Raw genomic sequence first — 15643 nt, 5'->3', positions numbered from 1 at the left:
CTCTGGGGAGCTGGCAGAGGCTGGTTTTAGCACATCAGCCAAGAACCACATACACATGGCTGTTCAGACCACCAGACATGCACATCAGTTTTGAGTTTTCTAAGTTAAAAATCTGATAAATGTGGTAAATTTTATGTTAAATGACAATAACAACAAGAAAACTAAGCCTACAGATACTGCAATTCGTACTGTTTACATAGCCAAGTTATACAGTCATTAGTGACTATATTGATTTGTATTATTTGAAGGCAGAGTTACAGAGAGACAGAGGGAGAGACAGCGAGATCTTCCATCTGCTGGTTCACTCCCTAAATAGCCGCAATGGCCAGAGCTGGGCCAAACCAAAGCCAGGACCCAGGAGCTTCTCCCAGGTCTCCCACATGGGTGCAGGGACGCAAGGACTTGGCCCATTTTCCACCGCTTTCCCAGGTACGTTAGTTGGGAGCTGGATGGGAAGTGGAGCAGCTATGTGGGATGCTGTTGCTGGAGGCAGTGACTTGACCCACTACGCAACAATGCTGGCCCCAACAATGGAAAACTTATAAAACAGGTCTGCCCTTGCCCTCGTGCCCGTGCGAAATCAAATAGTAAAAGCACTTTTGCATCTTGGTAGGCAGTAGATTCTCAGAAAAACAAAAAGGACATCAACTAAGGAAAAAGACATTCACACTGATTTCCACAAATAAGCCTGGTCAGTAAAATTTGATTCGCTAAAGGATCCAAAAATGAAAGAAATGGCCACTTATAAATGAATCATAAAGATTCTTTCTTGGAGACAACCACCACAATATAAATGCTTCAGATGGCCATCATTACATGCCAATACAACTTTTTAATTTGTAAAAGATAAAAGGAAATTACAAGCAAATCCAAAGCCATTTCACTAATCCCTCTACCAAAGTAAACCACTCAGGGAATTAGAGAATTTATTCCACGAAATGGTAATTTATGATGTTAACAAGCACTTTCAAAGAAACACAGTCTGCACTGCCCTGGTAAATCTTTGAAACACTAAAAATAGTTAAGTTGTTCTTAGCTCCTTGGAAAAGCTCAATTAACCAGTTTATATTAAAGGGATGAAAGATGCAGTTACCTTCCCATCAATGGAGAATATGCTCATGTGAAGGCTTTAAAAAACCTACTGTAAAATCCTACGGAACTGTTTATTTCAAAAGTTAAGTCTTCAAAGCTGAGGGAAACACACAACACACACATTGTTTATCTCTGCAAGATGGAGCATATGGAAAAATTTACAGCTGTCAAGTGTCATTACACTGCAAAACAAACATGTGGAGGAACACAACAGGGATAAATATAGAGAGATTCGTTCACAAATTGGAGATACTGGCAGCACATGGAAGAGTTTACAAAAATTGCAATGTTTAAGACATCAGGAGGCCACTGGTGCTAACCTGAGCCTTATGAAAAATTATATGTATAGATTCAGCTGTTCCTTTTGAATTATAACACAGGCTTAGACATGTGGGTTAATTTGAGAAGCAGCGTTGTAAAAAAGGAGAGAAGAAAAAACAATTCCTGTCTTGTATTGAAAATTACAAATAAGTATTATGAATACCTTAAAAAAATGAAACAACCAAAATCATAAGGTAAAATAACTGTTGAGTGATAAATATTCAAATGAAAACACAATTGAAAAATGTTAAGAAAATATTTAGTGTAATGCAAACAAGTTGGGTTTTTTTAAACTTTCTGGCAATAGACTCGTAAATTCAGTGAATTTTAAAGCTTGATCCATTTTTGCAAAAGGAGTGAGAGAACACTTCCATCTGCTGGTTCACTTCCCAAATGCCCACTGTACGGTGTCTCCAGTGGTACTCAGGCGCCGGTAACTCAATCCACGACTCCCCCAGGGGTGGCAGGAATCCAGCTGTTTAAGTCATCACTGCTGCCTCCCGGATCTGTGTTAACAGCAAGCTAGAATCAAGAACAGGAGCCAGGAATCAAGCCCAGGCGAGGATAAATGTCTGTACCTCCGGAATCTCTTTTAACATGGTCTGGTAATAGAATATATATTATTTCAAAAGTCTTGTTTTGGGGGTTGGTGTTGTGGCATAGAGGGTAAAGCCACCATCGCCTGTGACACCATGTGTGTTTGAGTTCCGGCTGCTCCACTTCCAATCCAGCGCTCTACAAATGCACCTGGGAAAGCAGCGAAGGACAGCACAAGTCCTTGGGCCCCTGCACCCATGTAGAAGACCCAGATGAAGCTCCTAGCTCCTGGCTTGGGTCTGGCCCAGCCCTGGCCATTGAGGCCATCTGGGGAGTGAACCAGGGGATGAAAGATCTGTCTCTGTCTCTCCTTCTCTTTTTGTAACTCTGCTTTACAATTAATTAACTAATTATTTTTTAAAAACAGTTTTGTTTTGCATCTAAAGCTTTAATGAAAAAAAAATTCCCTTCCTCCCACCAAATTCTCACTCTCTGTCATCCCCTGCAGAAAAATTCTAAGTTAACTCTAAAGCCTGAAAAGTAATTCCCAGGAAATAAAAGCAGTCTCTTTCCAAAGCTCACATGAACTAGGCTTGGTGTTGTATTTTCTTCAGCTCTCTAAGTCATTACTTTAACAGGCAAAGAATAACTACACAGCACAACTCTGACGGGAGCACATACTTTCCACACGCTCTAAATGCCAAAGGCCTGTTCAGAGAAAGGCCAAACAGGCAAGTCCCCCTCAACGTAAGGGCCAGAGCCAGGAGTCTGCTTCTGCCGCCACCTCGGTGAATGGATTTTTCTGTTCTTCACCTGGCTTTAAAGATAAAGAAGGAGCCACACAAGCTCTGCCAACCTCCTCTTTAGGGGGGCAAAAAATGATTTCTGATATAGGCAAAAGAGGTTTAAAGATTCCTAGTATACCAGTGTATGGTCAAGGAAGAGAACAAAGAACCAACCGGGGCCGGTGTTGTGGAATAGCAAATAAAGCTGCTGCCTGCAGTGCCGGCATTCCATATGGGTTCTGGTTCAAGTCCCAGCTGCTCCACTTCCAGTCCAGCTCTCTGCTATGGCCTAGGAAAGCAGCAGAAGATGGCCTAAGTCCTTGGGCCCCAGCACTCGTGTGGGAAGACCCAGAAGAAGCTCCTGGCTCCTGGCTTCAGATTGGCACAGCTCTGGCCAGTGTGGCCAACTGGGGAGTAAACCAGCGGATGAAGACCTCTCTATCTGTCTCTCCTTCTCTCTCTGTGTAACTCTGACTTTCAAATAAATAAATAAATAAATCTTAGAAAGAAAAAAAAAAAACAAAACAAAACAAAAAAAACAACCCTTGATCACAGGAAAATGCTGCCACCCCTCCAGGAAGAAATGGTCTTTGAAACTCAGCCCCTACACTGCCATCTAGATCACATCTAATTTCATTTTCTATAGGAGCCACTTAGGCCATCAGGACAGATAATAACTTCTAAATAGATAGGAGGCAACTAGAATAACTAGACTCGGATTAGAAAACCAGAAGAAAAATCAGGGGACCGGATTTCCAGGCCTGGCTCCTGACATTAAGAAATAAATAAATAGAGGAATTAGAAGGTTAGCACAAAAAATAGGCTTTGGGCCTCTTTATAGCCCCATCTTCCTGTTTCATGAGAAGTCATCAATATGGCTGCCAAGATTTCTTGGTGGAAAATGACTTTGTAAGATGGAACAACTGCACTTAATTGAACCTTAGTTCCTGGATATTTGCCAGTATTTGCATTTACGTTATAAAGGACTAGTGAACCGAATCTTATCTCTAAAGGCTCCTGTGTCTACAATACATATACATATATACATATGCATATATACATATACAAATAATACACATACATATATGTTTATATATTTTTATATATGTTTATATATTTATTTTCCTTCTTAAATTTTGAAGTTCATTTATTTTATTTTTATTTATTTGAGAGCCAGAGAGGGAGAGAGAAAAACACCTTCCATCTGCTGGTCCATTCCTCAAATGCCTCCACCAGCTGGGGCTGGGCAAGGTGGAAGCCAGGAGCCAGGACTCCATCCAGGTTTCCCCCATGGATGGCAAGGACCCCTGCCTCCAGCACACACATTAGCAGGAAACTGAATCAGAACTGCAGATGGGGTCTCAAGCAGAGGCTTAACCAGCTGTGCCACAACCCCTGCCCCAATTTCTAGTTTTTAACTATTGGAAATAGAATGACGGCAACAGCTCACTTCTTATTTTCCCTAGAAGTTTGATTTCACAATAGCTACACACTTCACATGCCAGATACTTAATAACTTAGTAACTGAACTGGATGACTCCAGAGCTGCATTTACAGGAAGAATTTAAAACAAGTGGTAAGAGAGGAAAACTGCCCTGACGGCCACTCCCTGTCGAACTGTCGCTTTATTTTTCCCGAAGAAAGCGGGTATAAATGGCAGCTAGAGTCACATTTCTGAAATGTTAAAGCTGTAAAATGGCAACAAGGGAAACCCTTCTTTGCGGATTGGCGGCACTCAACAATGGGAAGATCAGTGTCACGCTTTCTTATTTTCAGATCTCACTCAAGAATGTAACTCAGGATATGCTAATTTACAAGAAAACAGTTCACTTTGTAAAGGTCCGAATTATTTTCCTTGTGTTAGCTGATGTCTTCAGAGTACTTGAGCATTTACAGAAAACAGCTTATTTTGGAACACTATACCTCTGATATTCTACCAATCTTTCAAACAATTACCTTAAGTCTTTTTAAAGAGACAAAAAAAAATTTAAGTCTGATTTGAAATAAAGCAATGACTACAGATGCTTCACATTCTAATTTATATGAAGCAAAAGAACTGGGCACATTAAAATAAGTAGAGTCCAAAAGAACCGGAGATCATACTACAAGGGAGAAATAGATACTCCCAGACGTGAGCTCACACCACAGGAGTATTTAACTTCAGACACCCAAGGGGACTTCTCTCTTCCTTCTGCTTGAAATCCAAGGTGCCTGAAATCCATGACAGTAAATTAGCCTAAATCGCAATACTAAGTATCCTAGGCTCTGCAGATTGACCCTCCAAGTTTTTCCTGGGTATAGACAATTGCCAGAAGACTGGGAAAAAAATGAAATGATTTCCTCTTTCTCTCCAAAAGACTTTTGCTTTGGTAACTTCATGTACATACCCCTCCTCTGGGGCACGGTAAGAGACGTACTTTTTTTTTGCTAAAAGTGGTATCTTGTTCTGCCTGAAATGGTGCAGAGGAAAATTCATTATTTAATTAACCCTTTTTGATGTCAATTTAGGATTAAATGAGATTACATAAATATAATGTCCTCTTTTTCTTTTTTTAATTTTATTTTTTGACAGGCAGAGTAGATAGTGAGAGAGAGAGAGAGACAGAGAGAAAGGTCTTCCTTTGCCTTTGGTTCACCCTCCAATGGCTGCCACGGCTGGCGCGCTGCGGCCGGCGCATCACGCTGATCCGAAGCCAGGAGCCAGGTGTTCCTCCGGGTCTCCCATGCAGGTGCAGGGCTCAAGGACTTAGGCCATCCTCCACTGCGCTCCCAGGCCATAGCAGAGAGCTGGCCTGGAAGAGGGGCAAGCGGGACAGAATCCAGCACCCTGACCGGGACTAGAACCCGGGGTGCCAGTGCCACAGGCGGAGGATTAGCCTAGTGAGTCTCGGCACAGGCCTATAATGTCCTCTCAAAATTATCATTGTAGGCTTAAGAAGGTCAATAATCCTTACTGATCTAAAAACAAAAGTGTAATCTTTTCCAGGTAAAAGTTCTAATTCTATCTCCTAGTGTATGAAAGGCCAGCAATTTCAAAATTAGCAATATTTCTAATTATTTTTCTTATTGAAGATAAACCAAAAAATGAACAAAATCTCCCTCCAACTGCATTATCAAATATTCAATCAATGGCCATATAAGAAACGTAAGTAAAACTAATTTATAGAGATGCATTTGTATTTCAGATTAAAGAAGAAAAAAAAGGAGGAGTGGGTATTGTGACACAGCTGTAAAGTCAGCCCTTGGACACCTGCATCCTATATCCCAGTGCTGGGCTCTAGGCCCAATTCTACTTCCCATCCAGGTTGCTGCTAACGAGCACTCTAGGAGTCAGCAGATGGTGGCTCAAGTAGTTGGGTCTCTGACACCCATGTGGGAGACCTGGATGGAGTTTCTGCCGCCTGGCTTCAGCCTGGCCCAGCCCTGGCTAGCTGCTGTGGATCTCTCTCTCTCTCTCTCTCTCTCTCTCCCCCCCCGACCCAAGTGTATGTGTGTGAGTAGTGTATGTGTGTGTCTATCTTTCAAATAAAAATAAACACATACTTTTTTTAAATAAAGCCTTCTCACAGACAATACAAACACACTATTAACTACTTCCCATAAAGCACCTTTCATAAATACACTTGAAGACAGTGCTTCTTAGCTTACAGGATACAGCAGCTCCTCTTCTCCACAGGGCTCCAGCTCCAAGATCCCCGGTGGATGCCTGACACCACTTGGTACCAAACATTACATATACACTATCTTTTGTCCTATACCTACCTCTGATAAAAATTTATAAATTTGGCACAGTCAGAAATCAACATTAATAACTAACAATAAAACAGAAAAACTACAACAACATACTGTCATGAAGTTGTTTAACACTTGGGAATTACTTCTGGAACTCTCCCCAATCTTTTCAAACCACAGTTGGATGTAACTGAAACTGCAGAAAGTAAAGCCACAGATAAGGAAGGACATTGAATTTATGGGCAAAGGGACATTTTCTCTCTATCTTCTGAGGATTTGCTGCAATAAACTGACATAGACGGACGGAACAGGAGAAAGGGAACTGAAATTATGAATTGGCAAGAGGAAACATCACAGCACAGGAGAAAAATGACAGAAACACGATTACCCACTAGCCCAACATAATTAAAAAACTTATGAGCTTTCTTTTTTTTTTTAATAGGAGAAGGGAGTATGACTATAGGCAACTTTTAGAAGGACAGCAAATGATCTTCCGGGAAATACAATGGGTTTGGAGAACATTAAATGTCTTGGGACAAAGTCTGTTTGGCCTGCAGACCAGGCAATGGTTTGTACATGATTCTGTCTGGAATTCTGAATGGAAACAGGCAGAAGATAATGGTGTGGAACAAAAGCCTGTCCAGGGGTGTTAAGGGCCTTCAGTCTCTCTTCCTGTGACCTGAGCTCAGACTTCTCTGGTTAGCAAGGTTCAGTAAGAAGACGGCAGGCAGCTGTGGTCCTCTAAAGCAGATCAGGCAGGTGGACAAGGGCACTCTGCACAGGCCTCTTCCGGTGCTGGGAAAGGAAGGTCCGAGGAAGCCTGATTCTGAGGCAGGGTCCAGGGCCTCCCAGCCTGCTGGAGTTCCAGTCTGTGCGGTTCCATTTTCCCAAGCCCAGGAGGACATTCACCCAGGTCTGTCCAGAGCATCCATTTTCCCTGATATTCACAATTCACAGTGATTCAACCCCAGCGCTCCTTTAGCTCAACGGTGATGGGTAAGAAGAACATCATGAAGGCGCCAACAGCTTCCCCTGGGGCAGCCTCCATGCCTGGAAAAGCCTGCAGGGAAGAGGGCTGCAAGTGGCCAGGACAGTGTAGGCCAGAGCCCTCGCCCTCCCAGGGCTTTCTATTTAGCTTGCTGGAGAACCAGGCAGCCCAGTGGGTTTCGTAAGCTCTCAGGATGCTCTGAAGCGAAGAATGCATGATTTAGACCCAATTTGTAGTTGAAAAAAACCTCACAGAATTATTCCTGTAAATGTCATCCAAATATAGCTGGAAGACTGCGTGAGAGCTGGCAGAAGTGCTGACGTTAAGTGGCATTTTACACTTAAAAGCATCCAAATTGGGGAAAAAAAGATTTGGTGTTTGTAGTGCAGAAGAAAAACAAACATTTTAAGTCTTTTAATTGAAAATAAGGGAACGTGTGGGAATAGAAAAGTAACAGCATGTGCTGGAAAGCAGCCCTGCTGTCCACATTTACTTATGTTTAAAGAAATAGTCAAAGATAAATATAGGAATACCACATGTAGCTCTAAAGCCTAACATATGCTATTTTATAGAACGGTTTTTCTCTCAACTGAATTAACTATTTGACAACAACATTAAACAAAATCTTACCAAGTATCTTCCATAGGCCAGGTACTGTGCTAGAAAATACAAGGAATACGTGGATGGACAAAAAGGATCTTGGAGGGCAGTCGGTTGTGCAGCAGTTGACATGCTGCTTGGGATACCCACATCCCATATCGGAGTGCCTGTGCTCAAATTCCTGCTTCACTTCCAATCCAGCTTCCTGCTCTCGCAGGATTCTGTCCTGGAAGCAGGTGACAACTCAAGTACATAGGTGACCTGGACTGAGTTCTGGGCTCCCGGCTTTGGCCTGGCCCAGCCTCGGCTGTTGCAGGTATTTTGGAAGTGAACCAGAGGATGGAAGATCTTTTTCTGTCTCTCTGTCTGTCTCTCTCTGTTTCGCTACCCTTCTAATGAAATGAAATAAAATAAAATTTAAAAAAAAAACACACAATTTTTAAAGAGAGGATCTGGGGAGGAGACAGGAACAGGCACTATGACAACAGGGCAACATGGAGTATCAGCAAGGACATCTGCCCTACACAGAAGGTCCCTTGAGGAAGCGCAGTTTAAGCTGAAATCAGAGGTTAAGCAGGAATAGACAAAGGGATGACAAAAGAAGCAGAGGAACAGTATGTGACAAAGCTCAGGGGCGAGAGAGAGCTGATGAAACAGAAAGAAAATAAATTCAGCAGAGCCAAGACAGGGACAGGGAAACAGTCGTGCAAGAGAGCTGAAGGAGTAAACAGAGCCTCCCCAGGGGGCTGCTCCAGCAGGGCAGTGAGGAGTCCCAGGAATCTTCAGCAAGGGAGCACCGTGCTCAGCTCTGCATCGTCTGGAAGACCACCCTACAGGGTGAGGTGTAGGACAGAGTGGCCACAGGGGGCATGGCAGAAAGCTATTGCCACAGTCCTGGAAGACACAACAGGGCCTTAGCCTGCAGTGGTGGCATACAAAAAAGACATATAGAAAATTTCAGAAACTATTAAGAAGGTAGAATTACCAGAATGTTTGCCGATGGAATGTTGCAAGAGCTGAAGGAGACAGGGTACATCTCAAGACTTTTTTAAAAACATTTTATTTATTTATTTAAGAGGTAGAGTTATAGAGAGAAACAGGGGTGGGGGAGAGAGAGAGAGAGATCTTCCATCTGCTGGTTCACTCCCCACATGGCCGCAACAGGTGGAGCTGGGCTGATCGGAAGCCAGGAGCTTCCTCCAGGTCTCCCACCTGGGCCATCCTCCACGGCTCTCCCAGGCCACAAGCAGAGAGCTGGATCAGGAGAGGAGCAGCTGGGATGAAACAGTGCCTATATGGGACGCCTGTGCCACAGGTAGGGGACAAAAAGTGGAGAACAGTTATGATGGAGGAGGAAGAGAGAGTGAGAGCTAAGTATGTAGTTGAAATAAAACCATTTTTAAGAGGAGAGACACTGAACAAGGTTAGGAGCCCGCAGAAAGCAGGTTCAGATTGAGCATTATATTCAAAAACTGAAATCCATCATGCTTCAAGATCCAAAGCCCTTTTTTTACAGTGCTTTTTAAATGTTTAAAAATGTTTACTTTCATTTCCTCAAAAGGCAGAGAGAGAGAGAGACAGAGAGAGAGAGTGAGCGAGCAAGCTCCATTCACGGGTTTACTCCCTACATGCCTACAGTAGCCAGGATTACAGTAAGACAAAGCCAGGCTCTTGGAACTCAACCCAGGTGTCCCACATACGTGATGGGACCCAAGCATTTACGCTACCAACTGTTGCCTCCCCAGGGCATTAGCAAGAAGCTGCATAGGGAAGCACAGTAGCTGGAACTTGAAGGAGCACTCTGATATGGGATATGATGTCCAAGCAATGGCTTGACAACACCTGCCCCTAAATTTTAATTTATTCATTTATTTTATTTGAGAAGCAGAGAGAGATAGAGAACTCCAATCTATTGGTCTGCTTTATTTCCCAAAATGTCCAAAACAGCATTAGCAGGAAGCTGGAATCAGGAGCAAAGCCAGAACCCAAACCAGACACTCTGATAAGTGGGTGTTCCAAGGAACATCTTAACTGCTCCAAACATTAGTCCCCAAAACGTACTGAGAGCAGACGTGACACCACGAGTGCAGAACTGCATTCCCCATACATTTCATTTCATGCCCAAAATCATTAAAATATTCTTAAAATTCTCTTCAAGCTACGTGTTTAAGGTATATATGAAACCAATGAATTTGCCCAAGATTCAAGATATATATATATATATATATGTAAAAACTTCAAAATTTGAAAAAATCTGAAATTAGAAACACTTCTGGTCCCAGGCATTTCTGATAAAGAATGTTCAACCTGTAATAACAACCCCAAGACCTTTCTTTTGAGTACTTACCATGTACTTGCCACAATGTTTAGCATTGTAAAGATATCTGTTTAATCATCACAACAATTCTATGATATAGGTAATATTATTATCTCCAACTAACACACAAGGAAACTGAGGCTGAGATGCATAGCATTTGCCAAACATTTCACAGTAATAGACCTCAAATTTGAATCCAAGTATGTCTGGTTGCAAAATCCATGCTCCTGGCCATTAGGCTACATATAGGATATAGGAGAGAGAGAGAGAGAGCATTAGAGAAAAATAAAGCTCTCTGTGAGGTGGAAAAAGATGGAGCCCAGAAGAAGTTCAGGAAAAGAAGGAAAATATTTTCTTTCAAAATAGTAGGGACACCGGAAAAGCAACCATGTGAGGAAGTTGGTTAGTTTTGATGGGAAATGAGGGAAGTGGTTTCCATATGAAGTTTTATATTCTTTCTGCTGACTTAGAAGTAGTCATTTGCTGAGACAAAACTGATATGTAAGACAAGATATTACAAGACAAAACTGATATGTAAGATGTTGGAGAAGAGTGGAAAAGGACTATAACTAAGTCATTCATTCACTGAAAAAATAATTTTGAGTGCCTACTATGTCCTATGTACTATTCTAGGGCATTAGGTTACAGCACTAAAAAAAAGAAAGGTAAGGGGGCTTTGGCTGTGGCATAGTAGGTTAAGTACCTGACAGCCACTCTGGCATCCCACATGAGTGTTGGTTTGAATCCAGGCTGCTCCACTTCTGATCCAGTTCTCTACTATGGCCTGGGAATGCAGTGGAAGATGGCCCAAGTGCTTGGGCCCCTGCACCTGTGTGAGAGACCTGTAAGAAGCTCCTGACTTTAGATCAGCCATTGTGGCCACTTAGGAGAGAATCAGCAGATGGACGACTTCTCTCTCTGTAACTATGCCTCTCAAGTAAATAAATAAATCTCTAAAAAAAATAAAATAAAATAAAGGTAAGCTTCCTGTTTGCATGATCCTTACGTTACAGTAGGGGAACACTTACAATGAACAAGGAAACAAGATACTTTTGCATTGTGCCACTGCACTGAGAGAAATTAAACAGAGCCATGGGATCAAGAGTGTTCAGGTAGAACTACTTTAAATGAGGAGTTCTGGGGAAGGTGCTCTGAGGCAGGGACATGAGCTGAGACAGAAGAAAGCCCAAGGAAGCTTGTCATCAAGGAGACTGGGGAGAGTTATCTGGGAACAAAACGATATTTATTGGCAATGCTGAGGCTAGATGAAGTGGGTGTCCATGTACTTATGGTGCAATCAATCTGCCTTGCTCTGTTACTTTCTCCAAATGAAATTAGCAGCTCAAAAGCAACTGCAGAAAAAGCTCAGTCCCCACATTTGGGAATTTATCTGGCAAGTATGACTGCTAAGGGAGCACAAGTTTAATTGGCTGACTAGGAGGATGTTAGAATTATGGTTCATAGAATCTAAACTGAAAAGATAAGATAGTGAGGAACCTGTTCCATTGAAATTACGAGGCCCTGCAAGGCTGAAGAGTTGACATATAAGCTAGAAAGACAATGATTGAAAATGGGTAGAAAAGCACCACGGAAGACAAATATCTGAAAGATGGGATTAAAAGCAACAACAACAACACAGAGGGAGATGTGGGTACTGGAAGAAGAATTTCAGGAGAAATGGAGGATAGGAAGAGGAAGAGTCAAGTGGAGGGCAGTTAGGGGACAACATGGCACAGCGGGTGCACCCGTGGCAGGAAGGACCTGCGAGGACGATGCTAGTGCAGGTATGGGGAAATGACGAGTAGCATCTCAGAGAGGCTGTGGTGGAAACACCGGACCTCAAGTCCGGAAGAAAGCCATCCAGGGAGCGGCTCACCAAGGCTGGAACTTCAGACACACCCACCCTAACTGCCATCTGATCCCTGGATGAAAAACCCCGCCTCAGGGTGTGAGGATGTTCCTTATCCACGCTTCTCCTCTGCTTGGATTCTTTTTTTTTTTTTTTAAGATTCATTTTATTTATTTGAAAGAGGTACAGAGAGAGGTAGAGAGAGAGAGAGAGGTCCTCCATCTGCTGGTTCACTCCCCAGTTGTCCGCAACAGCTGGAGCTGCGCCGATCCGAAGCCAGGAGCAGGAGCTTCCTCCAGGTCTCCCATGTGGGTGCAGGGGCCCAAGGACTTGGGCCTTGCCTGGATTCTAATATAACATTGAATAAGCCAGGAAGAAATACAAGTGAACCACTAGTCTGGAATATACATCCTTTCAAACAAATTTAAAAGTTGTATGTGGGGAAGACAATGGAAGCGAAGCTGCCCCGCGGACAACAGAACCGTAGAAGAGTTTCCAGAGTCCCCTGAACAGAGGACACAGTTTAAAGACCTGGGGGGGGGGGGGGCGGGGGGGGTGAATTCCCACCACCTGCTTATTTCCCAGGTCCTCTGCCACGCGCCAGAGTTCCCTGGGAATCTGCTTTACAGGGAAAGAGCTAATGCTCCTTTTTATTTGTTCCAGCCTCCCGTCAATAAAGGGTGGTACCTCCAAAGGATAAAATAAATATTTGGCTATAAAAATCATGCTGCACAAATACACTTATTTATATGCAAAGGTGTTCTCTTTTCAATGTTGAGTATAAAAATTAGCATATAAAACACTGAGTCTAATCTCATTTTCAAAAAAAAGCTTTTTACTGTGATAATTATGTATATATATGATTTATCACTTTCAAGTACACAGTTCAGTGTATACTACCACCCAGACTCCTAAACTTTTTCATTCCCCCAAACTAAAGCTCATTCATTAGGCTTGATGAATTTTATGCATTAATAGAAAAGGCCTGACTAGGTATATACTAAAAATATTAATGTTGAAAAGTTCTACCTAGGTAGTTTTTCTTTTCTATTTTTTTAGTTCTCTGTATTTCCTGATTTTTTTTTCCAAAAGCAAGTGCATTTAAATAATTTAAATTATTTTTTAAAAGACATTGACAAGCCGGCGCCGTGGCTCAATAGGCTAATCCTCCACCTTGCGGCGCCGGCACACCGGGTTCTAGTCCCGGTCGGGGCGCCGGATTCTGTCCCGGTTGCCCCTCTTCCAGGCCAGCTCTCTGCTATGGCCAGGGAGTGCAGTGGAGGATGGCCCAGGTGCTTGGGCCCTGCACCCCATGGGAGACCAGGATAAGCACCTGGCTCCTGGCTCCTGCCAGGATCAGCGCGGTGCGCCGGCTGCAGCGGCGGCCATTGGAGGGTGAACCAACGGCAAAGGAAGACCTTTCTCTCTGTCTCTCTCTCTCACTGTCCACTCTGCCTGTCAAAAAAAAAAAAAAAAAAAAAAAAAAAAAAAAAAAAAGACATTGACAGTTCAAACATTAAAAAGAAAAACAGGATAAGGTATCACGCTCATATTCTTTTGATCTAGACTAGTGACTAAAACATACTCCATGAGTGATTTCAAGTAATTCAAATTTGGTATATAATTTTTAGAATGAAACAAATATATTATCAATTACCTAATATCACAATATTTGAAGAGAAAAAAATATTGTATCATAGATGATTAATTGTACCCTACTGCCCCATTTCCCCTTCTTAGTAATAAAAACCTCAATTTTTTTTTTTAAAGATTTATTTCTTTATGGGAAAGTTAGAGTTACACAGAGGCAGAGGTAGGGAGAGAGAGTCTTCCATCTGCTGGTTCACTCCGGCAATGGCTGCAATGGCTAGAGCTGAGTTAATCCAAAGCCAGGCGGCTGGAGCTTCTTCCAGGTATCCCACAGGGGTGGGATAGGTCTTGGGCCATCTTCTACTGCTTTCCCAGGCCATAGTAGAGAGCTGGAGCAGAATTGGAGCAGTCAGAACTCAAACCAGAGCCCATATGGGATTATGGGATGCCGGTTCCCCAGGTGGCAGCTTTAACCCGATGTGACACAGCACCAGCTCCAAAACCCCAATTCTTAGCTGGGTACACTGAAATCCAGAAACAGATACATTCCTGGCTGTTATTCAGTTGCAGTTGATTGTGACCACATGACTGAATTTTAGCCAGAGAGCAGCTGTGTTTAACTTGCCAGAAGCATCCTCATTAGGAAAGGGCACACACTTCTTGCTCTACTCCCTCCTTGCAAGCTGCAATACTGATGCAATAGCAGAACTCTTAGCCACCTTGGGCCACGAGGCAACAGGCTAAGATTGAGTGAGTCTTAAGGATAAACATCTCAGGGCCAATGTTGTGGCACAGCTGGTTTGGTCACCAACTGTGACACTGGCATCCCATACTGGAGCACTGATGTGAGTCCCAGATGTTCTGCTTCCAATCCAGCTCCCTGCTAATGTGCCTGGGAAAGCAGTGGAAGATGGCTCAAGTGTTTGAGCCCCTGCACCCACATGGGAGACACATTCGGGAGTTCTAGGCTCCTGACTTCAGCTTGGTGCAGCCCAGCCATTTGGGGAGGGAACCAGCAGATAGAAGACCTCTTTCTCTCTGTCTTTCCCTTCTTCTGTCACTCTACCTTTCAAATCAATCTTTTTTAAAAAAAAAGATGCCTCTCTTTTTAAAATTATATTCAGTTATGTTAATCTTAACTAGGATGATTACCTTCTAAATCATGTCCATGCTAGGATGTCTTCTGTTCAGTCCTATATCTTTGTCAACAACTATTATAAAAAGAACGGCAATAGAAACTGGTAAATTACAAAGACAACCAGATCCAAAGATGGCCAACCCTCAGCCTTGAATTCTCCGTAGACTCCACCTTTGTCAACTTCCCCTTCGTCTGAAGTCTCTAGTGCACAGAGGCTTTGTGCACATCTGTATTCCCGCCTTCCCTTGCAAAGCTCCTTGAAAACCAATTATCACCGAATGCTTAATAACACACCACTCGTTGACTGTTTACTGTATGCCAGGAGCGTTACATCCTTTACATCACCCATCCTCTCAGTAACTACACAAAGTAGGAATTGTTCCACTCAGCTGAGAGGTGGGCCTGAGGCCCAGAGACTAGTTACCCAAGGCCTCACAGCTGAGAAGCCAAAGGACCAGACTTCAAACCCTGCTATTTACAGCACAATCCACTGCTCACGGTATACTGCAAGGCGCACACAAGTCTTTTGACTCAAGGAGTTCATGGTGTCTTAGACAGTCCAGACAGATAAAAAGCTGAATAATTCAACAGCTAATGATGGTACATGACAAAAATACAAACAACAGGAATAATGGGAAATCCTAGAAGGTCCTAGGAGGGAGAGGTGAGTCCACGCTTCAGCTTCTACCCTTTG

The 15643-nt window shown here is 43.0% G+C and overlaps 1 protein-coding gene across 34 annotated transcripts in view; it reads right to left on the bottom strand.

Moving 5' to 3' along the window:
• Positions 1 to 15643, bottom strand: part of RAD51B (RAD51 paralog B) — a 657779-nt gene that overhangs the window by 457769 nt on the left and 184367 nt on the right. The window contains exon 9 of one of the 34 annotated variants that reach the window (XM_089322165.1): positions 1725 to 1935. The exons of the other annotated variants lie outside the window; for them this stretch is intronic. Within the exon in view, the coding sequence (XP_089178291.1) occupies positions 1852 to 1935 (84 nt within the window). The 3' untranslated portion in view covers positions 1725 to 1851. Of the gene's footprint in view, positions 1 to 1724; positions 1936 to 15643 lie in introns of those variants that run through there. 34 annotated transcript variants of the gene reach the window in all.

This window comes from Oryctolagus cuniculus, chromosome 20 (genome assembly GCF_051225735.1).
Source record: "Oryctolagus cuniculus isolate XC-2025 breed Fujian yellow rabbit chromosome 20, ASM5122573v1, whole genome shotgun sequence".
Classification (NCBI taxonomy): domain Eukaryota; kingdom Metazoa; phylum Chordata; class Mammalia; order Lagomorpha; family Leporidae; genus Oryctolagus; species Oryctolagus cuniculus.
Note: the sequence above shows the minus strand (reverse complement) of the source record. Positions and strands in the feature narration are given on the sequence as shown.